This window comes from Bos taurus, chromosome X (genome assembly GCF_002263795.3).
Source record: "Bos taurus isolate L1 Dominette 01449 registration number 42190680 breed Hereford chromosome X, ARS-UCD2.0, whole genome shotgun sequence".
In the NCBI taxonomy this organism is placed as follows: domain Eukaryota; kingdom Metazoa; phylum Chordata; class Mammalia; order Artiodactyla; family Bovidae; genus Bos; species Bos taurus.
The window spans coordinates 18,462,074-18,489,318 of NC_037357.1; the positions used below are offsets into that span (position 1 = coordinate 18,462,074).

At 39.6% G+C, this 27,245-nt stretch overlaps 1 protein-coding gene and 2 non-coding genes across 12 annotated transcripts; all 3 read right to left on the bottom strand.

Annotated features, from left to right (window-relative positions):
- Positions 1 to 834: 834 nt before the first annotated feature.
- PABIR2 (PABIR family member 2) lies at positions 835 to 25,230 on the bottom strand. Of its 10 annotated transcripts, none has more exons than XM_024988349.2 (10): positions 24,152 to 25,230; positions 21,615 to 21,693; positions 15,741 to 15,797; positions 15,401 to 15,444; positions 15,262 to 15,316; positions 14,910 to 15,011; positions 14,523 to 14,584; positions 13,923 to 13,984; positions 11,353 to 11,449; positions 835 to 2,592 (listed from the first exon to the last, which is right to left on the bottom strand). In XM_024988349.2, exons 1-10 carry the CDS (start codon positions 24,262 to 24,264, stop codon positions 2,523 to 2,525), a joined length of 741 nt encoding a protein of 246 aa, XP_024844117.1. In that variant the 5' UTR covers positions 24,265 to 25,230; the 3' UTR covers positions 835 to 2,522. The 10 variants fall into 10 exon arrangements, with proteins under 10 accessions (XP_024844117.1, XP_024844114.1, XP_024844116.1 ...); XM_024988346.2 differs by having other exon boundaries at positions 835 to 3,531; XM_024988348.2 differs by having other exon boundaries at positions 13,923 to 13,987.
- Positions 7,794 to 7,933, bottom strand: LOC112445273 (small nucleolar RNA U109). Its single transcript, XR_003033639.1, has one exon. It is a non-coding gene; the product is annotated as a small nucleolar RNA U109 (small nucleolar RNA).
- Positions 11,586 to 11,697, bottom strand: LOC112445272 (small nucleolar RNA U109). The gene has a single exon (XR_003033638.1). It is a non-coding gene; the product is annotated as a small nucleolar RNA U109 (small nucleolar RNA).
- Positions 25,231 to 27,245: the final 2,015 nt, after the last annotated feature.

The following is a 27,245-nucleotide window of genomic DNA, read 5'->3' on the forward strand; positions in this document are numbered from 1 at the left end:
CCCTTGGTTGAGTCCTAGGCCAGAAGAAAACTTTTTTCCTCGCTAAAAGAGCCTTATTGGGCCCAAAGACAAAATATGAACAGGGTCTATACACTAAGTGGGATAGTTTTGTATCCCACTAAGGTTAATGTCATGATTTTGAAAGTGTAATGTGATTACATAGAATGTCCTCATCTTTAGGAAATTTACACTGAAGCACTTAAGAGTAATGGGGTATCATGTCTATAACATCCTCAAATGGTTCAGAAAAAAATGTGTGACACACATACATACATAAAATAAAGTGTGGGGAATAAAAACTAATGTGGTTAAATATCAACAACCAAGGAATCTGGATGAAAAATATATGGGAGTTCTTTGGGATACTCTTGCAGCTTTTCTCTAAGTGTGAAATAAAATACTTTATATATTAATATTTTTTAAATACTGAAAAGAAAATTGAGTGAACCCGAGTCATGCATGAAAGGCTTTTAATTTTTTGCCTGTCTTCCCACCCCCCATCTTGTTCCAAAAACAATGCAGAGTCTTATGAATATGTAAAAAAAAATAAGATAAAATAAATCCAAAACAAGTAAGAAATATGTGTGGCCTTGGCAAGAACCTTCTAAATTGTCAAATTCCACAAAATGCTCTTGAAAATTTGACAGATTATGTGGAGAGGTTTCTCTTTGTTTTGGGAAACAGCCCAAATTTCAAAACAGCTATTAGTTCTTTTGTATTCTTGATATCCTTTTATTAAAAATTTCTCTGCAATCACACACAGAGAGCGCAATACTGGGATATGGAGGCAGAGAACAGTAAGAATAAAAGAAATAGGCTAAAAATTTTACAGAATTTTATGCATGTGTACACAATTTATTAATTTTGCATTCTAAGATATACACAAGGTCAGCATTTCACAAAACTTATTACTATTCCAAAAGCAGTTATCATGAAACACAGTGATTATATAAGTCAATCAAGCAAAAAGAGCATCTATTAAATTTTCTTATCATGTCATCTTTTATACTTGTTTTCAAATAGAAGCTTGAAACATGATATAGTATTAGAATAGGAAGAGAGAATTTTACTTTATAACAATGATCACTTTCCAAATATTAGACCATATATAAAAATAAAGTACTGTCACCAAAGCTCATCTGAAGGCTAGCATCTCTTTTATTTATTCCAAAACAACCCCTGCAGAAACTTAACTTTCTAGTCACTTTAAATGATAAAAATGAACCTTGGCTTAAATAGTAAAGTGAATCATCTTGCCTCCTAGTTCTCAAACTAGTGGAACAATTACTTTCATTTTCCTATCCCAATTCTACCCCACCACAGAATTTCAGAAACAAATTTAAATATCATTACATTCTAAAGGTTATGTCTCAAGAGTCCTAAATTAGAGCCCAAAAAATGATGGCTAAAAGTGTCCCTTAAGGCAAAGAAGACAGTAGAGAGAAGGCGGATAAATATCCTATAGGAGAAAACCATCTCTCAGTATTATATAGGCAGAAACTCTTAACATGGTTCTTTCATAAACAGAATAAACCTACTGCATACTATTGAAGTAATTTTTCTTTAAAATAGCATCCTAGAGAAGAATCTTCATAATATATACATTCATGTTAAGTTTGAAGGATTATGGATTTTGCACAGGTGAAAGCCAATATGAGAGATAAAGCCATTAATGGCCATGATGGTGGTTATCACAATTTAAAATAAACAACACAGCTGATGCTGTAACAGAATTACTTCTGCAAGCTAAGTGATGCTTTCTTATAATTCAGAGAGAACAGGCTTCCCTTCGAGCCCTACAGTATTACTAGTCTGTGAGCACCCTCAAAGTACATCATCTTGCTTTAAAATTCAAGGATCTTTGCCTTCAAAAGACTCAAATGCAGTAGTTTTCACTTCTTACATTCATTTAAAAATGGAATATTATGGTCCTAGCAGGCAAATTTGCATGTCAAATACAGACAACCCAACCACGATGTCTGAACACTGTAAGAAATCTACAGACATTTTGCACAGTTTTAAACAATAAATAACACAGCAATAGATTACACTCAGGTTTTTAAAACAGCTCTATCGCGATTTTCCTCTTTTAAATGTTAAATAACTTATGGTACTGCACATTTACTATCATGTACACTGTTGACAGCTCCAACAGCTTCTTAAAAGCAGAATGCACAATGACACTGACTTTGGTAGCTCCTAAAAGCTTCCTTGACCTTTTATTAAACTGGATTCTGATTCTGGTGGCAACACAACAATCAAAATACAGTCAGTAGGACCACTCACCACACAACAAAAACAAACGACACTAATGACAAAAAAGTAGTCAGAAAGAAGCAGCAATAGAAACAATATGTAGCAATCAGACACATAAAGCCCCCTTTCTACCCTACCTTATGATAAATAGCTTATAACAGCACAACAGTGAACTCCAAGGCCCTTCAGGCCTCCTTACACCACCAGAGACAAGCTGTCAAGCTCCATGTATGCTTTTCTACATAGTGGTTTGTGTGTAAATAACATTATTCATTCATTTGTAGGTGCTCCACACATCTGGTCAAGGCAGGAATTTCTTCTCCTTGAAAACACCACCTAGAAACATTAACAATATTTTATATATTCCTTAGGGCAACAGGTTTGAGGAGAACAATATCAACTGGGGTAGATAAGTCATAAGAAGCTGTGGCGACTAAATCCAGCATCCTGTAAGTCTGTTTACATTCTTAGCACTATAATCAATCCTCACATCCTATACTCCAATAGAAAAGAAGCGATATGGATAGTAATGAGAGCAACGACATGTTTTGTCCCCTCTGTGAGAAATGGCAAGGAAGCGGGTCAAACATGAAAGGGAAACAAAATAATGTACTTGAAGCTGATGCAGAAAAATAAAAATGTAATATCATCAAAAGCAATTAATCTAATATTGTGAGGTAAAGAGATTTGAGACTTATGAACAACAACAACAAAAATCTCTCAAGCAAGAGAATTTCTGATCAACTCCAGCTGTCATGTCACTGCTGGGGAAAAGAACCATTATTGAAAATACATATTAGTGCTTTCCTTAAACTATAGACTCTAAAATAGGTGCTCTTTGAAGCACTGAGAAATTTTATATATATATGCATATACTCTAAGCAATCAAAAATGAGTATTTGAGATTTCATTACTAGCTCAAAATGAGATCAGCGTAAAGAAACATAAGTAAGGTTACTACACTTATAAAATCAAACTTTAGAGAAAAGTGGTGCCAAAACATACTGGCATCAAAATGGTTTAGATCAGTAACACTTTAATCCTCATTATGGATCAAAGTTCTCTGCGTTCCTCCCTGAATGTATTATGCAGGAAACAGCAGTTAGAACACTGAATCAGAAATGGGTAAGTCACTTGGGTGAGAGATCTTCCATCAAGATGAACGGAGAACATGAATTGGAGCATGCTACTGGAGCATCTGCAGTTGTGCTGCCTTTAGCCAGCGATTCTGAGGACAAGCCACTGCCGCTATTACTGCCATCCAAAATATCTGAACTGAGGACAAAGCAAAAAGAATTATAAGCAGATGCATCTGTCAGGGTAAGGGCAAACATAACATGCAACGACATGGTTTCAGGAACTCGTGGATCAGTACAGCACTGGCAAATCATAAACAGCATAAAAGCAACAACAAACTACAGAATGTCCTGTGTTCAGACATCTGAGAGAGGACAATGTCACAGCCCAAGTCAGACACTCCAGGCTCTTTATTATTTGGGTGCTCTCGTGGAGGCACTGGAAGGTCCAATGTACCAGTAAGTGTTCTTCTGGATGTGTCATGGTTTTTGTGAGGGAGTTCCCCTACCTTCAGTTCAAGAGATTTCTACCCTTATATTTCTTTTTTAAATTATTTTTATCTTTATCTTAATATTCTTACCTTCCTGTCAGCCTTCAGGTAAGAGGAATGGTTACTCTTGGAGGTACTCTGGACTGTTGGAAGTATTCTAGCAAGTATACTGCTTCACTGTCCCTCCATTCCCAAACCATCTTTCAACTGCTCTGGATTTTGTTACTTCCCCACTCCCAAGAGGTCCTACATTAAAAGACACATTTTTTTTCCTACTCTCCTCCATCATTTGCCTTTTATGTTCTTCTGATTTTATGAATTTCTTAGACTATTTCCTTTCTTCTCGCTTTCAAAACGCAAACGTCTCCCTCCTATTCCTAAAAGGCTCCTTTCTTTAATTCCTTCAGTTACCATCCAGTCAAGCATTTACATGGAATGCTCTGGATCCATGGTCTCAATACCCTCACAGACTATTTGCCCCTTTAATCCTGATAACTGGCTTCTGCTCCTCTCTTTCCACTAAGACTCCTGATCTGGGCATCAAGAGCCTCTAGAACGCAGTCTGGGGATACCTGACCCATCCGGTCCAGGCGACCACGTCTCCCAACAATCAAGCTCACCTGCATCACGAATCCAGCTTCAGACTTTAGCAGTCACAATTCACAGGCCTCAAAATCTGACCCAGGCTGCCCTCCTAGCTGTGACTCCTGTCAATCCAACATGTAATCTCTATGCTCTAGATTTGGCCTGAATTCACTCATCCACTCATTTCACTTCTTCTGATATTTACTGAGTACCTGCCAAGTGCAGAATGTATGCTAGATATCAGAAATACAAAGGGATATAAGACATACACGATCCCTGCCTGCATCTAATTTACAGTATAGTACAGGAGACGCACACTTAAATAACCATACTAATAAATATATAATTCAAATCTGTGATCAAAGCAGGAAAAGATGCAAGGGGTTCTTAGAGTATATAACATGGGTGACCAGATCTAATTTGGAGGAATACGGAGAAATGAGGCTCCCTCAAAGTGATATTTGAGCAGTCATCTGAAAGATGAGTAGGCATTAACTGGGTAAAGTTGGGGAAGAAGCATGGGTATGCCTAGGAGCCAAAAGCAGGATACTGTTGCTACAGCACAAAGAGCAAGAACATGATGAGAGAAAGCTGGCGAGGGAGTCAGGCAGTTTTAGGATCGACACAGACATACTTTTTATTTTTTTTAACTTTTGCCCCTGCCATGAGGCTTGTGGGATCTTAGTTCCCTGACCAGGAATTGAACCCAGGCCCTTGGCAGTGAGAGCACAGTCCTAACTGCTTGACCACGAGGGAATTCCCATACTTTTTTATTTTTGAAAAGGAAACAAAGCAAAGGATTGGAGAAGGAATTGTGAATCAGCAAGTATGGGTTCTAGTTTAAGTTTGATCACTAGCTCCTTTGCAAAAGCCCATCCTGATCTAATTGCTCTGAGACTAAGCATTATGACTTTAATAGCAACGTTTCTATAAATTTCCAAATTAATATATTTCAATTGTTAAATAACCTATGGTTCATTTGGAAGTTTCTGAGCTCTGTACCACCCTTAATAAAATGTAACTTTCCCTAACCCAGTTTCTCTACTCTTCTAATTTCCTTCAAAATGTCCTTTTTTTCTATTGCTTGTGGATTGTTTTCAGGTGGAAACAGAATACAAATAGCCTTTGGAAAAGTAAAAATAAAAATGGAAACAGTATATTCCACAGTCCTCCTACTCTATGCTTACTGCTGTCAAATGCATCATTAATAATACCACTTTTAAGTAAGAAGTTTGGAAAATTTAGCTGGCTCTAGTATTTTTTTCACCCAAATGGCAAAACGGGTCTAAAATATGAAATTATTCAAAGTACTGAAAACAGTTGCACAGATAATCTAAGACATTGGAAAATCAAAAGACCTTTATATTTGCCTTTGGAACATATGTGATTTTTCCTCCTGCAGCATTTTGCCTAGACTAATATTAAAATGAATTTACTTTCCTAAAGCACATATTGGCTGGGAAGCTGAAGGACACGCTCTCTGCTAGTTGGCAGGAAGAAACAGGCTTGGATTAACATTTGGCCACCAAGCAGATAATCTGAATATAAATACTTTCTTATTCTAACCAGACTGATGGTGTGCCCTGGGTTAAAAGATTCCATTTGCAATAAAACCTGCTTGCTTGGTGAATCTGTATTCATTCAAAAACACAGAACATGACTCATGCTGTGAAATCTGGTCTTCTGACACTGTTGATTACCTTAAAGAAATAAGGTAACGGGGACGTTTACAAAAAAAAAAAAATGAGTCTGAACATTTCACTTCATGTATTTTTTTAGGAATTTCTTCTCTGGTATTAAGTATAAACATATATAATTTTGTTTCATTGACAAAGAATAGCATACTTGCATTTTGTCTATAGTGCAACTTAGATTCAGAGCCTGGTAAACCTTTAACCAGATATTTTCTCTAAACTAAAATCCAGTTTCTCTTCTAATTAACCTGGCACTACTATACACGGTCCTAGAAGCAGTGACTACAGGTCACAGATTACACATTATTAATATATTCACAAGCAAGGCTTATGTGATTTTGCAATCCGTAGAGAGATCACTGTACACAAGTGATTTTCAGTGTCTGCTGTTAAACCTTCTACTAGGGCTTCAGAAGCAAAATGTATGGTCCAATTTAAGTTTCTCTTTTTATTCCCCAGTTTAAGCTCTGGTGGAGGTGCTAATGAGCCTTAGACTAATGGCCCAAAGCCAAACAACGGCAGGAAAGCAAAGGACCTAAATAATTCAAATTGGACATAAGAATACATGAAACAAAAGTAAACTAATTCATTCCAGCCACTGACTATACAAACTGAGGCACTATTTGAACCATACCACCAAAAATATTTATGACTCTTAAAGTAGTGCTCTCTGTCTAAAAAAGCTAAGGGAGAAAGGGAAAAAGCTAAGGGACTCATTAAAGCATTCAATGATAAAGTAATAACAAAACTGGGTTGTCCAGTGTGACTCATGCTACTATCCATCTGGCTGAACCACTCTGAACCTTGACCAGTCAATAATCTGGGTTCTATGAGACCAATGGCAGGTAGGTAAATGTGTTAGAAATCAGCCATAGCCCAGCAACCCCAGTAGAGATTTTAGCATAAGGTAAGACTACAGGGCATCCCCGGACCCCTTGGTGGGGGTTAACCTGGTCCATAGAGTATGTTCTCTGGTCTCTACTAGCTTACCTTATGAAGACCCAGCATTATCTTGCTATATAACCTCTATATTTTTAAGATCATTTAAATATGATCATTTCCACTGTCACTTTGGGGACAGGAGTTTAAAAGTATCAGCACATAAGGATGTAATGTACAACATGATAAAGATGATTAACACTGCTGTATGTTACAAAGAAAAGTTGTTGTGAGTCAAATCCTAAGAGCTCTCATCAAAAGGAAAAATTTCTTTTTCTATTTCTTTAATTTTGTATCTATAGGAGATGATGGATGTTCACTAAACCTACTGTGGTCATGATTTCATGATGTATTTAAGCCACATCATTATACTGTACACCTTAAATGTATACAGTGCTGTATATGAATAATACTCAATAAAACGGGAAGAAAACATTTTTAATTAAAAATACTCTTTAAACACACCAAACAAAAAGTATCAGCACAGAAGTCTAAGCTACTCACATAAACAATCTTCAAGTATAATGTAAACATTTCTATCATCAAATCACAATTAAAACTTATTCTTTGCATGTGTCATATTTTCACGATAAAATTTTCTTGCCATGACACATAGAACATTAAAAATACTGTCAAAAATTACTAAGATAAATCTAATGGAAAATATTTTTTTAAAAAATCATAGAGGTAAGTCAGCAGTCATGTTAACACTAAAGCACTGGGCAAGAAATTTCATGGGAGACTTTTTCCTTTTTGGTAGGAGAAACAGAGTATCATATAATCTTAACTACATGGTTAGCAGCTCTGAAAATGCCTTTATTTTACACAGCATGCCACAGACAATTTTATTCTCAAAAGAATGAGGAGCAGAACAAGAGTCCCCAGCATGCAAAAAGCATCAAAGCACCATGCAAAGGTGTACTTCTGAGGTACGGTCAAACTCTTTGATGTTCATAAGGACTAAATGCAGAATGACATAATCCTTGCCTTGTGGTGGGCAAAGTTCCCCAGATTTGGTCGGCAAAGACTGCAGAATCTTTAGTAAAAAGTACATTTATAAAAAGGATGTATACCATTCCTTTGCACAGCAGTTGGAGCACTGGACACCAACTCCATATGGGTCCATACTCAAACTTCTCATTTAATTTATACTTCAAAAATGCAAAATTTTAAAGATCATTACTAGTATATAAACTTTCGAATTTTAAAACCTATTTTTTCTTTGTGGAATGGGGCAGGGAACAAACTGTAATGACTGAAATGTTGAGATAATACCTGTTAACAATCTGATACCATTTCTTCCCTAAAATGTATAAAAGTGGTTTCCTTTAGTTATCGAGTAGATTGTTATCCTTGGCAGCAGAAACAAGAATACAGTTAGTTCCTGTCTCTGTCCTCATTTCTAAGAATATGTCTGATCAATGAAACTGCTTTTAAGAGACAGGAATAAAAAATTTTCTGCAAAAGCAGAATCTGATTTTTACATTCATGAATAACTCATTTTTAAATTGTCTTAACTATAGACATAAATGTCAGCAATCTCAGTATACAAGGTGTTACAGAAGTCTTAGTGCAATTGTCAGCTTTAATATCCTCAGAAGTCCAGATGCTACAAACTTACTAAAAACACCATTTGAAAAGTTTAATCACCTAAATATCTTTGACACTGAGTGTTGTGAATTTTGAGTATTAAATTTCTTTTAAAAAATTATGTGAGCTGTATGTTGGCTTATCAGCACTCTATGAGTAGCCATGAATAAAGCAAACCTCTCCAATGTGAGGTGACACTTTTTTTTTTTTTTACTGGTTTAGATAATTTGATTACTCCAAATTTATGACAGTCTATTAACCAGAAATTTTCTACTACTATTCCCTGTAGCAAAATTGTATTGGGTCTGTTTTTTAATATTCTTATTAGTCCCAAATATGCCCATTTACTTTGCAGTTAAATTTTTTTACTATCATTATCACTTATTTATGTTTGTGTTATAAAGGTAGGCATTAATAAAATACAGCATTGTGCATTGTTCTTTAAAAATCTTAATTCTATAGGAGTTGGATATTCTAGGAATAGTCAATTCTTGGCTGTTCCACTCCTTGTTCTTTAGTTGTGAATGATCTGCTATGTTATCTCTTTTTTATCTTCTCCCTTCTGCCTATACATTATTCTTTGACATTCTAACAAAGTCAGTTAATAATGGAAAAGAGGCATCCAGAGGCAATACTTTTTGTGTTTACAGAGCAAGAGTGCTGATGTTCCCAAGACTCCCACAGCCAGTCACACGTCCACGGAGGACAGAGGTGTAGCAATAGAAACAAGCCTCACAGGAGTTCCATGGTAGCCTAGTGGTTAGAATTCTGGGCCTTCACTGCTGCAGCCTGGGTTCAATCCCGGGTCAGGGAACTAAGATCATACAAGCCATGTGGTACAGCCAAACAAACACAGAAGCCTCATAACAGTCACCATCATAGACACCTTAGATTGTGCTGCTCAGAGGAATAAACATCTGAACAAAAGGAGAGGACCCTTGGTAAATAACATACATTCTCTTTGCCTTCCTTACTTGTGTGAACCTGTTTCATGGCATCGAGCACAGTCACCCTATAACAATACTGAAAAAAAAAAATCGCCTCACCCTGTATGTTTTTAATTTGGTGAATGCTTTCTTATCTTTTAACATGAACTTGGTTACTTGGTTAGTAACTGGGTAAGCAAATCTATTTATAATGTCATGTGCCTATATTAAAACCTACTTTACCATAAAAGTGATATGCAGTTTCCACTCAGTATAGAATTTCACCTGCTAGTCCTCTCAACAAGCTTTTGAAGTTTTCTCTTTGCAATCATCTACATACCTGGAAAGGCACTCTATACCAAAATTAGCACACTAAGCTACCAAGGACAGACAGGGATGAGAGAAGAGAGAGTGTGGGGCTGAAAATAGCTAGAACAATCTAAAAGGCATGTGTTCCAAGGTTAGAACAGTACTGATCAATTAGTCGAATCAGCCAGAACAATCTGTGACTTCTTGGTGAACAAGAAGCAGGGGTTATCTTAGACAAAACAATGAATAAGTGATTGGAAAGCAATAATTGTCAGTCTGTATAACTTATAAGTGGCTTACATACATCTTCCATTTAGAGGACATCATTCTTTTTAAAGTGAATGCCCTCTGGGGCTCTTTTTAAAAAATCCTTAGCCGTAAAACTCAAATCAAAAAGTTCTGAAAGGCTCTACACAATTGCATCTACAACATAGGTACTCAGCAAGTTGATGGAAGGGAGCTTCTCTGGTGGCTCAGACAGTAAAGAATCTGCCTGCAATGCAGGAGACCTGGGTTCGATCCCTGGGTTCGCAAGATCCCCTGGAGGAGTGCACAGCAACCCACTCCAGTATTCTTGCCTGGAGAATTCCATGGACAGAGGAACCTGGCAGGCTACAGTAGTCCATGGGGTCACAAAGAATCAGACATGACTGAGCAACTAACACACATACACATGCGTGTGTGTACACACACAAACATATACACAAGTTGATGGATACTGAAAGATTTCCAAATATCACCTGGCCACTGCTATAATCCCTTCCCCTTCCTCTCAATACATGTTGGAATCCAAGTACTCAACTTTGGATATAGGAAAAGAAGTTAACTTTGCACAAAAACACTAAAGAGCCTTAAGCTAAACTTCTAAACTCAGATGAGTCAAACTAAAAAAGAAATTATGTGAACAGACCACAGGAATCTGGAAATGTTACTATTTAAGTGAAACCTTAGGATTGTGACAGAATACCCCAAAATATTCAAAAAAGATTTTATATCAACAGATAGTGCTATTTAGAAAATGACCTGCTTAAGAAATGCTGGTGTTCTCTGCTAAGGTAAAAGGATAGAATATTGGCTTGGCCAAAAACTTTGTTTCAATTTGTGGGAAAACCCAAATGAACTTTTTGGCCAATCCAATACAAAATGCAGGCAGAGCAGGACACTACCCAGGACAGCCCAGAAACTCCTTCTCATGCCATCCAGCTACCGACACACTCCCATACCAACAGCAACTATTGAGAGGCTGACCTAACAGGAGCTAGGCAGGAAAGTGAAGATGTCAAAAAGGTACACACACTTCCAAAGGTAGTACTGACTTTCAAACAATCTAGATTCTTACAATGCCTACACCTCCACGGAGATTTCACCTCTAGGGAGCATGGATAAAAAGTTGAATATATTTTACATCACTCCAATATACTTTTGCTGCGGTTCTTTTCAAATACATCATCCCTTCATATCTTTGGGGTTTTATTTCATTTTTTACCATGAACTGAGATCAGACAATTGTGCAGCCTCTGGAGACAGCATATTGGTGGTGCCTTGGAAGAGCCTCTTGGGCTGGCTTTCGGTCTCCATTTCACCTAAAACAGAAAGAGGTGATGCTACCATAATGTGATCTTACAGATACAGGCTTGCTGCTAAAATGGGGTGATCTTTTTGTGACCAAAGATCAGAATACTTCAGGCTGTTACTTGAAAGCTATTTTTCTATGTGCTTTAATGTAGAAGAAATACACTGCCACATAACCTCAACTAAAAAGTCAGCAGCCCTAAAAATACCTTCTCATTTATTGTATATAGCATGCTGTCCACACAGTCAATTTCTTTAATAGAAGACTAAAACACTGACTTCATTAGGCAAAATGAATCAAGACTAACCACAACAGAAAAAAAGAATCCCCTAATAGCTGAAGCTCCTAGTGAATAGCAATTTATGCTAGATGATTAGTAAAGACTCTTGATTTTATATATTTTAATATCAAAACATTTCCTGAGATGAAGTCAAATGGACTCTAAAGTATGCAGGCTGATAAAGAACATATAAATCAAAGATTGCTTTAGGCTACTTAGTGAAAATGAAGATTAGAAAATATGCAAGTTTAAAAGCACATCTGTAATTAAAAGCAATTATTAATTAGTTCACAAAATTAATGCTGTACTGGCTACTTCAATCCTGTAGATTTTCTCAGAACTGCGGATAGAAACACTTTACACTGGAAGAAATAACACTTAATATTTTGCCGCGGGAGACCAAAGACTAACAACTCTAAATTAGACAGAAAAAGCTCCTTTCCAAATAAGCTATGATTTAAAACACATACACACCTTGGTTTCAAAGCTCTTTATCTGAGCTTTAAAATCAAACATTAAAGACAATTTAATTCATGGGCTTATCTATACTCCATTAGGAAATTAGCAACCATGAACTTAAACCTCTACAAGAGTCTTATGATGGAAAAAGATCAAGGAAGAACAAACACAACATTCATTTCCCCCCCATATTATTAATTAATTCATATTATCTTTCCTCTGGAGCTATCCTGAAAATTACTGAAATTCAAGAAAGGTTATATTTTCATTTGCTTTTTTCCATGCTTTAATATGCAGCTTTTTAAAGCTGCTGCCAGGCTTTTAACACTTCATTAGCAAAAGACTTTAGCCCTTTTGAGCAAAGAATCCCTCCATCTGCTGGTATATTTTGGAATAGCTTTGAAATGGAACAACCATATTAAGCTCCACCAACTTCCTATAATATATTTAAAATTAATACTAATAACAATACTAGCTTTAATTTCTAAGCTTTACTTTCATATCATAGCTCCTGAGAAGGTTCTTAGGATTGTAAATAATTCCTTGCAGCATTAAGGAAAAAGACTATTCATAAATTAAAATCTATTCACTAAATACAAATCCTGTCACTGTATCCGCATCTGTTCCCCAGAGCACACCATCTTTAATTTTAAGTTGTCTGAAATATAGCACTTTCGAATCTGTGTATGATACTGATGGAAAGTTTTCACCAAAGCCGCAAGTATCAGTTTACCTAACATTAGAAGAGTTGATTTGTTTACTAGCCCTGGAGGTGATCTGCACACACACACAAAAACTTACTAAATTGCTTTTTCGGAATTATCATTAAAACTCTCATTTAAAATGACATCCAACACTTGCAATCATGTGGTTATATCCCCAGGAATAATGACTAAACCCGTGTTAAATTTCTTTGCCTTTCTTTAAATAGACTCCATTGGGTGCCCTCTATAAGCATCTAAAACTAGCACTGAGTGAGATCATTTTCATTTAGTGCTTTGTGGTTTAAAATAATGTAATTAAAAGAGCACCCCTTGGGAGCTTGGGGTTGGTAGATGCAGACCATTACATATAGAATGGATAAACAACAAGGTCCTACTGTATAGCACAGAGAACTACATTCAATATCCTGGAATAAACCATAATGGAAAAGAATGTAAAAAAGAATATATAGATGTGTATAACTGAATCACTTTGCTGTACAGCAGATATTAACACACTGTAAATCAACTAGACTTCAATTAAAGCATAAATTAAAAGAAGAAAAAAACAAAGTGTATTTCTTATAAACCACACACACACACAGAGCACTCTATTATATCAAAAACCCTACAGAGACTTGAATGGGAGGCTGTTCTGTTTGGCAAGCCATCATTTGGTGGTGGCTTATATTTGAGCATACAGCATGTGTATGGACTTATTTGCTATGACAGTAACACACACTTCTGCAACATATCAACATATCTCTTTTATATTCAGATTGCTGAGAGGCGAAATTTCTCAAACATATATTGATTATATGAATACATGAATAAGACTCAGTTATGAAGTGTAAAAAAAATACAGACGGTATCAAACAACTAATTCCCAGAATTTAGAGTCAATAAAGCATACACTGGAAAAGAATATTGCACTATTTCTTTAGAAAAAAGGAGTTAAAAAAGCTTTGAACTAATTTCAGACAGAAACTGTTAATTTGTAATTCAAGCTGGACTATGTTTAACAGCAGAAGGGCGATGCATACCTTTTCTTTTAAGAGGAGCAAGAACACTGGGCCTAATGCACTTGATTGGACTCTGGCTTCTCCTGCTTTAAAGAATAAACAGGATAACAGTAAGTACTTTTGGCAAATCAATACAATTTATAGCCATATAGGGAGAAATGGACAATATCTGTGTTGTAGGCGGAGTAATTGAAATGCCAATACATGATCTGACCTGGCATATGACAATCTGGAATAACATGGCATTTTAAGCCATTTTTAAAAACTCATTTCCGAAGACAAAATATCCACAAGTTTTTTTTTTTTTAAAGATAAATCTTATAAATGAGTTATTTGGGATTTTGATTGGGCTAACATTTTTTTCCTTACTTTTATAAAGAATACATTTCCATATGCGTGAAATGTAAACCGAACATAAACGGGCACTATGTCTCAAAAATTAAATATGGTAACATGTTAACAGTTGAATATATAGGTGGTAGTTATATAGATGTTCACTGTGAAATTCTTTCAGCTTTGCTGTTTGAAATTTCCATAATAAAATGCTGAAGGAAAAGTTCGCCAGAGAGACAAATTTAATGAACAGCCTTTCATCCACATTGAAAAAGCCGGTTTACTTACGTGGAAAAGCGTCTTGGGCTAGGAACGGGACTTGGTGGTAACCCACTGCTGCTCACAAACATCTGCAAGGATGGTGAAAAACATTGCTAGGAAAAAACATATATTAAAATAGTTCTAGTATTCCAGTTTTCAAAAGATTCTTCTCAAAATGACAAAAACATTTTAGAACTACTGACCTGTCTCTCATATATGTTTATTAGAGAACAGATGGATGGATAGATAGAGTGATAGATTTTTCCTCAAATTACTACCATAGACTTCAATTAATTTTCCTTCCAGTCATTGAATTCATCAAAAATTAGGTGATTTGTGTTTGTGTATTGTGCATTACAGAAATTAATCAGCTCAGTGTGTGAAAGAGAGTTAATATCTTATCAGTGAACCTACCTTTCCAAATCCTCTGGTGGGTGATGGTGCAGGAGAAACAGGAGTGAAGTCAATCCTTTTAGGAGAATATAATTTCTCCTGCTTGTCAAAATCACTATCACTCTGTAAAAAGAAAGTGTTATTTCCTCATAATTCACAAGTCAACACATCACTGTTCTTTACTACACAAACACACCTACGCTTTTACAGATATACACTCCTAAAAGTTGTAATTTCATATTCTGGTGAGAAAGCAGAGATCAAATGCTGAATTCAAATTTGGAAACAGGAGGGCCAAAAGTGAATGAAGCCAATAAATAATACAGTGGGCTCTAGAAAATTTAAAAAACAAGCAGATATGTGAAAACTTTACCAGGCTCAAGCTCTCATCCCATGATTGGCTTATCTGCATTGCAGTTTGCACTTCTCTAAAACAGACAAAAATGAACAGCCATCAGAGCTTGTAAACAAGACATACCTTAGGCCACACCCTGTTCTTGTGAAGCACTAACCTTTCATGCGCAGTTTCTCTGTTCATTATGTCCATGCCTTCCTCCTACAAAGACAAACATGTGCTGAAAACAGAATATTTATCCACACAGTTCTCTATTTCCAAGGAAACGAAAAGGACCTTTCTACTTCGTTTGACATCATCAGAGTACAGCAGGACTGACATTCTAAGATTGTGGCACATCTGTATTTTATCTGCCCACTCAGAAGAATTTTAACCTGTCTATAACTAACCAGAGTGGCAGCCTGACTCATTTTTAATACCTAATTCTGCAAGATGAAGATAAAATCAAAATGCAAAACACAGAAAATTACAGATCTGAGCCAGTAAGTAAAATTTACCCTTTTGATTTGATGCAGTCTGCTGCTAGGAATCCGATTAGGTGAGGTTGACAGCAACTGGAAAGAAAAAGTCAACATTTACTATTTTTTGAACCACAAAGCTGTGGTCTGCTGTCAGTGCCAGTGTACAACCTCTTCCTAGATAATTTCTCATATTCTTCTGAGAAATCGAGCTCTTTAAATCACTGAACATTAATGCACTAGAGAGGCAGTACATTCAGTCTTTAGAAAGTACACCAGGTGTCCAACCTCAAAGCACCATCTGTCGCTAGACAGGCACTGACTTTAACATTTTTCCCAAATGAATGCAGAGCTGTGTACATTTATGTAAAAAAAGACTCCAGGTCTTAGAAATAGCCATTACCCCACTTAACTAAAATAAGGAACTCTGTATGAGGGGAAAGCAAAAACCCTGATTCTATTCACTTTTATTATCAATGCACCAATGGAGGAAGACGAGCAAATAAGCCCAATAAAATATTTTGTCTAATTTGAACAAACTCTGAGAGATAGTGGAGGACAGAGGAGCCTGCTGTCCATGGGGTTGCAAAGAGTTGGACACAACAACTGAACAACAATATTTTATTTATAGTTAATATTTACTGAAACACTTTAAAAAACTGCAATAAGGAGATTTTACTTGCATGATCTAAGTCCATTCTAAAATTTGATCATTAATGTTATCACCACAAAGCTTACTAGTTTAGAAAAAAAATCAATGTAGAGGCAAGGCGCATTTTAAAGATAACTGTTGCTTTCCTTTAGATCATTTTCTAATAACACAAAGATGAAATGATTTGGGTACCAAAATATGTTCCTTCAAAAAGCATCATGATCTGATCATGAAATGTAAGGTAAAATTCATACTAACATCTTACAGCAGGGGGATAGTGAAAGGTGAATGAATCTGTAATACTATAAAGCCAAATACGACAATTATCCTGCTATAAGAGGCCCTATCCTATCCAAACTTTAAACAATACTCCTGTGGCAAGTAGTATAAAGGAGTGATAAACTAAAAAACTCAGTTCTAATGAGATGGATGAAACTGGAACCTATTATACAGAGTGAAGTAAGCCAGAAAGAAAAACACCAATACAGTATACTAACGCATATATGTGGAATTTAGAAAGATGATAACAATAACCCTGTGTACGAGACAGCAAAAGAGACACTGATGTATAGATCAGTCTTATGGACTCTGAGAGAGAGGGAGAGGGTGGGGGGATTTGGGAGAATGGCATTGAAACATGTATAATATCATGTATGAAACAAGTCGCCAGTCCAGGTTCGACGCACGATGCTGGATGCTTGGGGCTGGTGCACTGGGACAACCCAGAGGGAGGGTATAGGGAGGGAGGAGGGAGGAGGGTTCAGGATGGGGAACACAGGTATACCTGTGGCGGATTCATTTTGATATTTGGCAAAACTAATACAATATTGTAAAGTTTAAAAATAAAATAAAATTAGAAAAAAAAAAAAAACTAAGTGTTTTAGGCAGAAGCTAATTCAGGTTAAAATTTTTTAGTTATCCACTGAAATAAGATTTTACCTCAAAAGAGATCCCTTCATTTCCCACCCCTTTCTTTTATTTCTTCCTCTCCAAGTCTTTGAAAAGAGAAAAATTTTACCAGTAAAATTCTTTTCAAAAGTATTTCTTTTCCATTATGAAAGTAATACATGTTTGTTGGTGAACTCTTGATAAGGCCATTTGAAAAAAATGCTAAGCTACTGGGCCAGTAAATAAGGCAGGCAAGACTCTATGAGGACAGCAGGGCAGAGAGCATGAACAGGTCCGTCGGGGAACAAAAGAAACACCAAAGGCAGCAAAATAATCAGGAAAGCCAAAGGACTGCCAGAAGCTGACTGCAGAGAAAGTCACCAGTTTAGATGGTAGGTCTACATCCTACACAACTCGTCAATTTGAGACAGGACTAGAAAGTCAACCCACAAGAGGGACAGAGAACAGCAGAGCTGTGTCTGGTACCAGCAATGAGAGCAATGGATGGGCTGAGTTAATGGTGTGAAATAGAGCAAAGAGCTCAAGTGGGACCAGAAAAGAGGTCCCTGACACTGGTGGTCAAGTGGGTGCTGGGGAGTTTTACAGAATGGTTTTTGAATGGAGTTGTGATCGATGTCGTGACATTATAAACTGGATGAATTGTTGGCAAGGAATTAGAGGCAGTTGAGTGTCTTACTCCTTGGAAGGAAAGTTAAGACCAACCTAGATAGCATATTAAAAAGCAGAGACATTACTTTGCCAACAAAGGTCCGTCTAGTCAAGGCTATGGTTTTTCCAGTGGTCATGTGTGGATGTGAGAGTTGGACTGTGAAGAAGGCTGAGCACAGAAGAATTGATGCTTTTGAACTGTGGTGTTCGAGATGACTCTTGAGAGTCCCTTGGACTGCAAGGAGATCCAACCAGTCCATTCTAAAGGAGATCAGTCCTGGGTATTCATTGGAAGGACTGATGCTAAAGCTGAAACTCCAATACTTTGGCCACCTCATGTGAAGAGTTGACTCATTGGAAAAGACCCTGATGCTGGGAGGGATTGAGGGCAGGAGGAGAAGGGGACGACAGAGGATGAGATGGCTGGATGGCATCACCGACTCGATGGACATGAGTTTAAGTGAACTCTGGGAGTTGGTGATGGACAGGGAGGCCTGGTGTGCTGCAATTCATGGGCCCCCAAAGAGTCGGACATGACTGAGTGACTGAACTGAACTGAGTGTGGATTAAGCTTTGAAAAAACTTGGAGAGCAGACGGGAAAAAGGCAAAGACAGACCTATGAAGGAAGAGGCTTGTTTTCCAGGTATGGGATGTGTGAAGTGGGAGAAGGCAGGAGGGCAAGAGCCAGCAAGGAAGGGACAGAGGACACAAGATAGAGCAGAGACAACAGATTGAGCAAAGGTCCAGGGGAGTCCAACAACTTCCCAACCATTAGTGGAAAGTTCCCTGTGTGAAGGGAAGGACTTCCAGGAGAAGGAAGTCACTGGTTATCTAAGAGAAGTGTCTGCCATCTCCACAAAGTGAAAAGGCTCAGGTCATCTGCTGAAAGTGCAAGGAGGTGAGACAGGAGGACTGCCATTTTTGAGAAGATTTTGAATACTGCTTTGGAGAGCAACATGGGGCCACTGGTTCCTTGAACCCAACACTCCAGGAAAGAATGTACTGCTTACCCTTCAAATGTCTAATTCCTCTCAATTCCTATCTGGAATAAAGGCAACACTTTTCTCCTGGTCACCAAGAAATAAAATATCAGTCAATCTGAGTACACCTTCCCTCTGCCTTTTTATCTAATCAGCAAATCAGATCCTGCTTCTGCATGTCTCTTTCATCAGCCCCCCAACCACACCTCTTTCCATTTCAGTCTGCAACACCTCATTTTGTACAGGTTAAGATAGGACATGAAAAGTGAAAGTGAAGTCACTCAGTCGTGTCCGACTCTTTGTGACCCCATAGACTGTAGCCTACCAGGCTCCTCTGTCCATGGGATTTTCCAGGCAATAGTACTGGAGTGGATTGCCATTTCCTTCTCCATGGGATCTTCCCAACCCAGGGCTCAAACCCCGGTCTCCCACACTGTAGACAGATGCTTTACCGTCTGAGCCAAGATGGGACATAGGTAAGTATATTAAGATCTGTAGAGCTTGTGGTGACGTAATACATATGGTGTAATCAATATTATGAAACAAGTAGCCAAAGGGTGCTGGGGAAGGTGTCCTAAACCAGAAAACCAGAGAGGAGAAGGGGAAAGAGTGAAGAGAGCACAGGGATCAATAAAGAAGAGTGCACCCACACATCCCTTCAGCAAACTCATGCATTTTAGTGCAGCCAGAAGGAAGGCTATTAATGAGATGAGCCCCAAATCATCTAAGAATCTTAGATGCTAAGAATCTTCACATCTTAGAAAACAGCCAAGTGAAGTGCAGAGGGGCAAAATCATTTTCCCTTCTTTGCTATGCTATTGATATCAAGAACACAGCTGTAGAACATGTAGAAAGATTTTTCACATATACAGCAAAAACGAGTAGTTCTATTTTCTAGTATCCTCAGGGAAGAAGGTGCAGGAAACCAAACCTCGAGAGAGCTATCGTTTCCCCCTTGAAGTATCTGTAGCCACTTTGGCTGGAAATCTTAAAAGTGTTCTATCCCCGCCTCCCTTTCTTAAACAGATTTTACCAAACAGAATAGCACTGGAAGATGTCTAGTCTAACCCCAGCTCTGCCACTTACTAAACTGTGATTCAGAGCAAGTCACTTTGATCGGCTGAGTCTTAGCTGCCACATCTTTTAATTGGGAAAAACATCTTTTGCCCTGCCTACTTCATAGGGGTTGCTGAGAATTAAATGTGTGAAAGTACTCTGTAACATGTAAAATACCATATAAGTGTAAGTATTACTACAATTTAAGAAAAGGTTAATGACCCAGATATTGTAGGAACATCAATTATTTTACAGTTCGATGCCAGTGACACCCTCAGGGTCTATTAACAGGCTCTCAGCTCGAATACTAAGCCACAGACTAATTTTGTAAAAACCTCTATCTGCTTTTCAGTCTTCCCCTCTCCTCCCTTGCTAGCGGCAGCTAATATACCTTTAACCCAAATGTACTTCTTCTGATTTGCTGTTTCTCACACACTACTGAGTTCGAAGCTTATTATAACTGTGCATAAATTTTAGATGATTCAGAGGTCAGAGAGCCTCTCCTATAAATAAAATGATGAACCTTTGTGCACAGACTATGGAAATCTGGTTCAGCCATTTAGAGGCCTATTTGCTTACACCTCATACCTTCCGGGGCACTGCAGTTACTGGATAAGTGGACTCCACACGTGAAAGGCTACTATATAAAAACCTCTTCATAATTTATCCCACCATGACCAACTAAAAAGGTGATCCGTGATGGCTCTGGCTATATAGACCAGTCACCATCAGCACCTCTACTGGGAATGCAAATACAAGCATTTTCAAGTAGACTTTACTTTAAATAGATAGCTCTGTCCAACAAAAATAAATACTCTGCTACCATATACATGATTTTTGCATCCTAGGACAAATAAAGACCTGTTCTCAGATATAATTAGAAGTTAATCCTGACTTACCTCTGAGCTTCCCTGGTGGCTCAGATGGTAAAGAATTCACCTGCAATGCGGGGGACCAGGGTTTGATCCCTGGGTTGGGAAGATTGCCTAGAGAAAGAAATGGCAACCCACTCCAGTATTCTTGCCTGGAAAATTCCATGGACAGAGGAGCCTGGTGGGCTACAGTCCATGGGGTCACAAAGAGTCAGACACGACTGAGTGACTAACAGTTTCTTACCTCACAACCATGATGCAAGTAGTGACAAAAAACAATGAATAGTGTTTAAAAATACCAAGTCCCACAGTCAAGAAAAATTTTTAACCAGATTTCCTTTTTGCACCAAAAATTGAAAATGGCCACAGCATAAGCAGTAAACAAGACAGGTAAAATCATTTGTTTCTTTTATAAGCAGTGGTGCCTAGCTGCTGCTGCTGCTAAGTTGCTTCAGTTGTGTCCGACTCTGTGCGACCCCATAGATGGCAGCCCACCAGGCTCCCCCGTCCCTGGGACTCTCCAGGCAAGAACACTGGAGTGGGTTGCCATTTCCTTCTCCAATGCATGAAACTGAAAAGTGAAAGTGAAGTCGCTCAGTCGTGTCCGACCCTCAGCGAACCCATGGACTGCAGTCTTCCAGGCTCCTCCATCCATGGGATTTTCCAGGCAAGAGTACTGGAGTGGGGTGCCATCACCTTCTCCGGTGGTGCCTAGCACATCATCTCAAAAAAGAACAACATTTGAAAGTGTCTCCTCCAATCCCAACCACTAAGGATACTTACTCCTATACTTACCAAGTTGTGACGGCTCATGACAGTTGTACTATTCCTCCGAGCTCTAAACGTGTAAGGTTGAAAAACCTGTGAAAGGTCACTGGAAAGTAAAAAATAAAATGATTTATGTCTTCTCATATAAGATATCCTATGGCTGTATGAATGCCAGTTCTCTGGTTAACACTGAAGTCTTCGATGGCCCCTCAACTCCTCACTGTCCTCTGCAGAACGTGCCCAGTGGTGTGCTGTGGAAGAGGCTGGCTGAGATACTGGTCTCCTCTGGGCTGGGGGACAGCTAGAAGAGGTATGGGGCGGAGCTCCAGACTGGTTGCCTCTAGTTCCTTCTGGTCAGAATTCACGCCCCCAAACCAGTTACCACCAGACACCAGTAGCCTCATCTGTTTACCCCAGAGGACCTACCTGTAAACGTTACTGCCTACGTGTGCTGTCACGTGAATAGGGCTGGGGAGCCCTCATGCCCAGTAGGAACCCTATCAGCACATCTCCCCCTGTTGCCCTAAACACTTGTGCTACTCTGGAACCCTGCTGTTCAACTGTATCAACAGACCTGGAGATTTGCTCACGTTGCCCCTTCTGCCTCAAATGCCCTCCCTCCCACCACTCTCTGTCAAAACCCTTCCTATCCTTCAATAGCCATCTCAGATCCCAGACCCTCCACAAGCCTCTCTTCATTCCACAAACCTAATGCTATCATTCCCTTCTTTGCACCCAAAGAGTACAATGGGAAACCAGATGCTTCTTGAGACATCAACTTCACCTTTTATTAAAGGCAAGTTTTACACCCTTGGGAGAGGTGTTTTGGTCACCCTTGCAGTCCTGAGCAGAGTACCATGCCCAGGACAAGAGGTGAAGAAGGATTTTCAAGGCCAAACTGGATTGGGCTTCCAGGAATGGTGGAGACCACCTAATCCAGCTCTCTGAAATTTTAAATTAGAAAACAGAGACTCAGAAAGGCTAAGTGACTCATTCCTAATCATAGCCAGTTAGGGAGGAAATTGGGACTAGGCCTGGTCACCTCTCTTTCTCCTGTCACATCATGCTACTTTCAAATAATTACTTAAGTCATGAAGCAAAAAAGCAGCAACAGTCTAAATGCAGGTCAACAGGATCACCCCAGTCTCCAACAACTGCTGGTTTATGGTAACGATAACCTTGTATGCGAGACAGCAAAAGAGACACAGATGTATAGAACAGTCTTTTGGACTCTGTGGGAAAGGGGGTGGGGATGATTTGGGAGAATGGCATTGAAACATGTATAATATCATATATGAAATGAATCGCCAGTCCAGGTTCGATGCTTGATACTGGATGCTTGGGGCTGGTGCACTGGGACGGCCCAGAGGGATGGTATGGGTAGGGAGGAGAGAGGGGGGTTCGGGATGGGGAACATGTGTACACCCGTGGCGGATGCATGTTGATGTATGGCAAAAGCTATACAAATGTAAAGCAATTAACCTCCAATTAAAATAAATTTTATATTAAAAAAAGATTGAAAAAAATACCAATTTATTTCTATAGTATCAAAAATAAATGTAGAGCCAAGGACACAATTAAGAAAGCAAAGAGTCACTTCACCATTCCCTCAATGTTGAAATATAATAAAAGACAAAGGGTAAGTCTGCTTTTTCCCCAAAATAAGGATATCATAATCAGTTTGATAGACAAGGATTACCTTTCTGTTTGCCTTCAGTGTGCTTGATTAGTGTTTTGGCTAATTCTACTCCCATCCCCCTTTTTTGGAGTTATTCCATTTCTACAGGGTCTCACAAATTGGCTTTAAAATGAATTGTCTAATTACAAAAGTGAAATGTAATAGGCTCAAGAGGTCTGCCAACCTAACCTTCACTATCACAAGAGTCTGCCTTAAAATAGACCCTCTGGTGACTTACTGGCAGGAAAACACAAGACCCTACCACTAAAATTCAAGGGTCAATTCTTTCTATTGTTTTTGAAAACCTACACTTTCACTTACCTAAGCTACATGCCACCCTTCATTTTTTTATTGACTGGAATTTGTTTCAGGCATTTTTAGGATCTAAAAACATTATGACAAATCTGAATCACTTAATAGGACACGAATGTGGCATTTAATTACAAGTTATTAGATAAACTGTGATTTATCGAAGTAAACCTCTGTTAACGCCAGGGTTCCTAAACTAAGCTTAGAAATAGCAGCTCTTAGAGACAGGTGTCAAGTTGCAATCCTAGTTCCAGGGGCTTCAGTCTGATATTCAGTGGTGTAAATTAGGCAGGGCAAGCAACCTGTTAGAAGAGCCAGAAGCCTGTTGTAGTTCCTTTGAGAGGGGCCAACAGAGCCCCAGGTAGAGAGAGCCCCATTTTCCCCACACTGCCCAGAGTTTAGGGTCAAACTTTCACTCCACCTTGGGACCCAAGTCACTGTCAAGCAGACAAGTCCCCACCCCCTCAGCATGGTGAACTCATATGAGCTCCAACTCTCACTGGAGGAAAGGAAGACTGCTTGCAGCGGGTCGAGGAGCTCCTGAACCCTGCACTCCATCCTCCCCAACCGTCCTCACCTGAGCCCATGGATCAAGGGAGCGCTGTTAGATCTCCTGAGGGTGCCCCCATCAGATGTGTCAGGCTCAAAGTCCAGCTCCATTTTCTCCTGAGCCATGTCGGAGACTTGCATGCAGCACGCGGACAGTGCTCTGCTCCTGGTGCTTAGCTATGGACTCCCAAGACTCTCACTGCAGGACTGAGCTGCTGGGGACTGGCAGCTGGGGGCGGGGGCTAAGGGGCGGAGGCTTGGGGGCGGGGGCAGGGGCGGGGGCGGAGAAAAGCTGGAAAGAAGGAGGAGGGAAAGAGGATGAGGATGATGAAGGGAAGATGATGAAGGGAGGCTGAGAGTGGAGGGGAGGAGGATGGAGAGGTGGTGGTGGTGGGTGACAGAATAAAGGAGAGAGGAGGAAAGAGGGATGGAAGGAAGAGGGAAAAGAGCAAGAGGGAGGGGGAAAGGATAGAGGAAAAGCAGGAAGACAAAGAAGGTAAAGGAGGGGGACAGAAAGGGGAGAGGAAGAAGATAGAGGGAAAGGAGGAGGGCAGGGTGGAGGGAAAAGAGGAGCACAGGAGCGAAGGAGAGAAGGACGGGGTTTGGGAAAGAGGAGACAGGACGGAGGGAGAAGACAAGGGAGGAGTGTGGAAACTAGGCAGCAGCGGAACTCATGCTGCTCTTTCGGCCAACGACCTCAAGCGGGGCCGTGCTACAGATACCCGAGCTGCCCGGGCAGCACTAGCACCGAGGAGCTGACAGTCGGGCAGGGCCCGGCTGGGCGGCCTCGGCGGCTCCAGCTCCCCATGCTTGGGGAGCCGGTCCAGCCCTTCATGGTCCGTGCCCCGGTTCCGGACGCTCCTCAGCCCTGCTATCCGAGCTGCTCCCCCTCCTCGCCACCCCCTCCCTGCCTGGAAGACAGGTCGGGGGGTTGGCCAGCCGCCGCCGCTGTGCCTGTTTTTCCTTTCTTGGGTTCTAATGGCCCGGGGGAACCCCTCGGGGCCAAGACCAATATCTACAACCTGCAGCCTTTCACTCCTCCCACGCTGCCGAAGCGGGAACCTCAGCAAAGCCAGGTCTTCCGCGTCCGGGCACCCATTGGGTCCTGCGCACGCGCCCACAAGCGGCGCCAATGGGCCTGCGGGCATGGAGCATGCGTGGGAGCCCCGCCCCGCAAACTTCCTTCAAAGGGGAGGAGCGTTTCCAGGGAGCAGGGCGCTTTTCTCCTCTGCATTGGTTCCGGGAACCTGGCGCCGGATTTTGAAAAGAACCAATCCTTTGGAGACACTGGAGCATCATCTTTCTGGAGGAGTTTGGGCCAGTATTCAAGAGGAAAAAGAAACATGTGATTTCCACGTTTTTTCGTTCCCAATTTGTATACCCTGACTTCTGTGATCCCCGCTCATTTCTTAAATCCCTCAACTTTGTTGGTATTTGTCTGGGGCAGTCTGTTAGATCATCCATTTGGGTGCACTAGACCAAAGGAAGTGAATGGACAAAAGCAATGGGATAAAAATAAAGAGAACCCAATGAGAGTTCCTATAGTTAATGAGAAGCGCTCGCCTCCATTATGCAAGCACCATTAGTTTCAGTGCTATCAGGGAAAGTCCTGAAGAACCGTAACAGAACCAGAATTTCTTTTTTTCTTTCTAGGCTTTATAGAGACTTAACAGTCATGATTCAGCTTATGTGAGACCTGGAATTAAACTTATTTTATTAAACACCTACATAGCAGTTACTGCATATTAGGCAATATTCTAAGAGCTTTAGAAATATTAACTCATTTAATCCTCACCACTTGAAGGACCCTGGGAGAGAGAGGGCCACTGTGCTGTGTTAATCAAACATACCTAGAAAGTACAGGAAATTTAAAAAGGAAATTAAAAAAAAGGAAAATTATCTTTTGCAGAAATAATTTTACCAACTTCTTCAACTTAGTTGTACCATATTAAACTTGCCAAGCCCAATTGTCATTTTATTCCTCAATGTTTATATGTTCTGTTTATAAAATGGGAGTTTTAAAACCACTTTTAGATAGTTTCCCTTATTTCTAAAATTTTATTATTAGTACAATTGCTTTACAATATGTTAGTTTCTGCTGTACAATAAGGTGAATCAGCTATAGTTATATATATATTTCCTCCCTCTTAGGACTTCCCTGGTGGCACAGTGCATAGGAATCTGCCTGCCAATGCAAGGGACACGGGTTTATTTGGTCCAGGAAGATCCCACATGCCACAGGGCAAGTAAATCCATGCACCACAACTACTGAGCCCATGCTCCACCACAAGAGAAGCCACTGCAGTGAGAATTCCCTGCACCACAACTAGAGAGCAACTCCTGCTCACCACAACTACAGAAAGCCCTCGTGAAGCAACAAAGTCCCAGCACAACCAAAAATAAGTAAATTAATTAAAATAAGTAATAAGAAAAAGATTCCCTCCCTCTTGAGTCTCCCTCTAGGTCATCATAGAGCACCAACATGAGCTCCCTGTGCTATCCAGCAGCTTCCCACTAGCTATTTTACACATAGCAGTGTCCAATATGCTACTGGGGAAGAGTGGAGGAGAGCTACTACTAGCTCCAGAAAGAACGAAGTGGCTGAGCCAAAGAGGAAACGACACTCAGTTGTGGATGTGTCTGGTGATAAAAGTAAAATCCAATGCTGCAAAGAACAGTATTGCATAGGAACCTGGAATGTTAGGTCCATGAATTAAGGTAAATTGGATGTAGTCAAGCAGGAGATGGTAAGAATAAACATCGACTTTTTAGTAGGAATTAGTGAGCTAAAATGGATGGGAATGGGCAAATTTAATTCAGATGACCATTATATCTAGTACTGTGGGGAAGAATCCCATAGAAGAAATGGAGTAGCCCTCATAATCAAAAGAGTCCAAAATGCAGTACTTGGGTGCAAAGACAGAATGATTTCGATTTGTTTCCAAGGCAAGCCATTCAACATCACAGTAATTCAAGTCTATGCCCCTACCACCAGAAGCTGAAATTAATCAGTTCTATGAAGACCTAGAAGACCGCCTATAACTAACATCAAAACCAAAAACAAACAAACAAACAAAAAGATGTTCTATTCATCATTGGGGATTGTAATGCAAAAGTAGGAA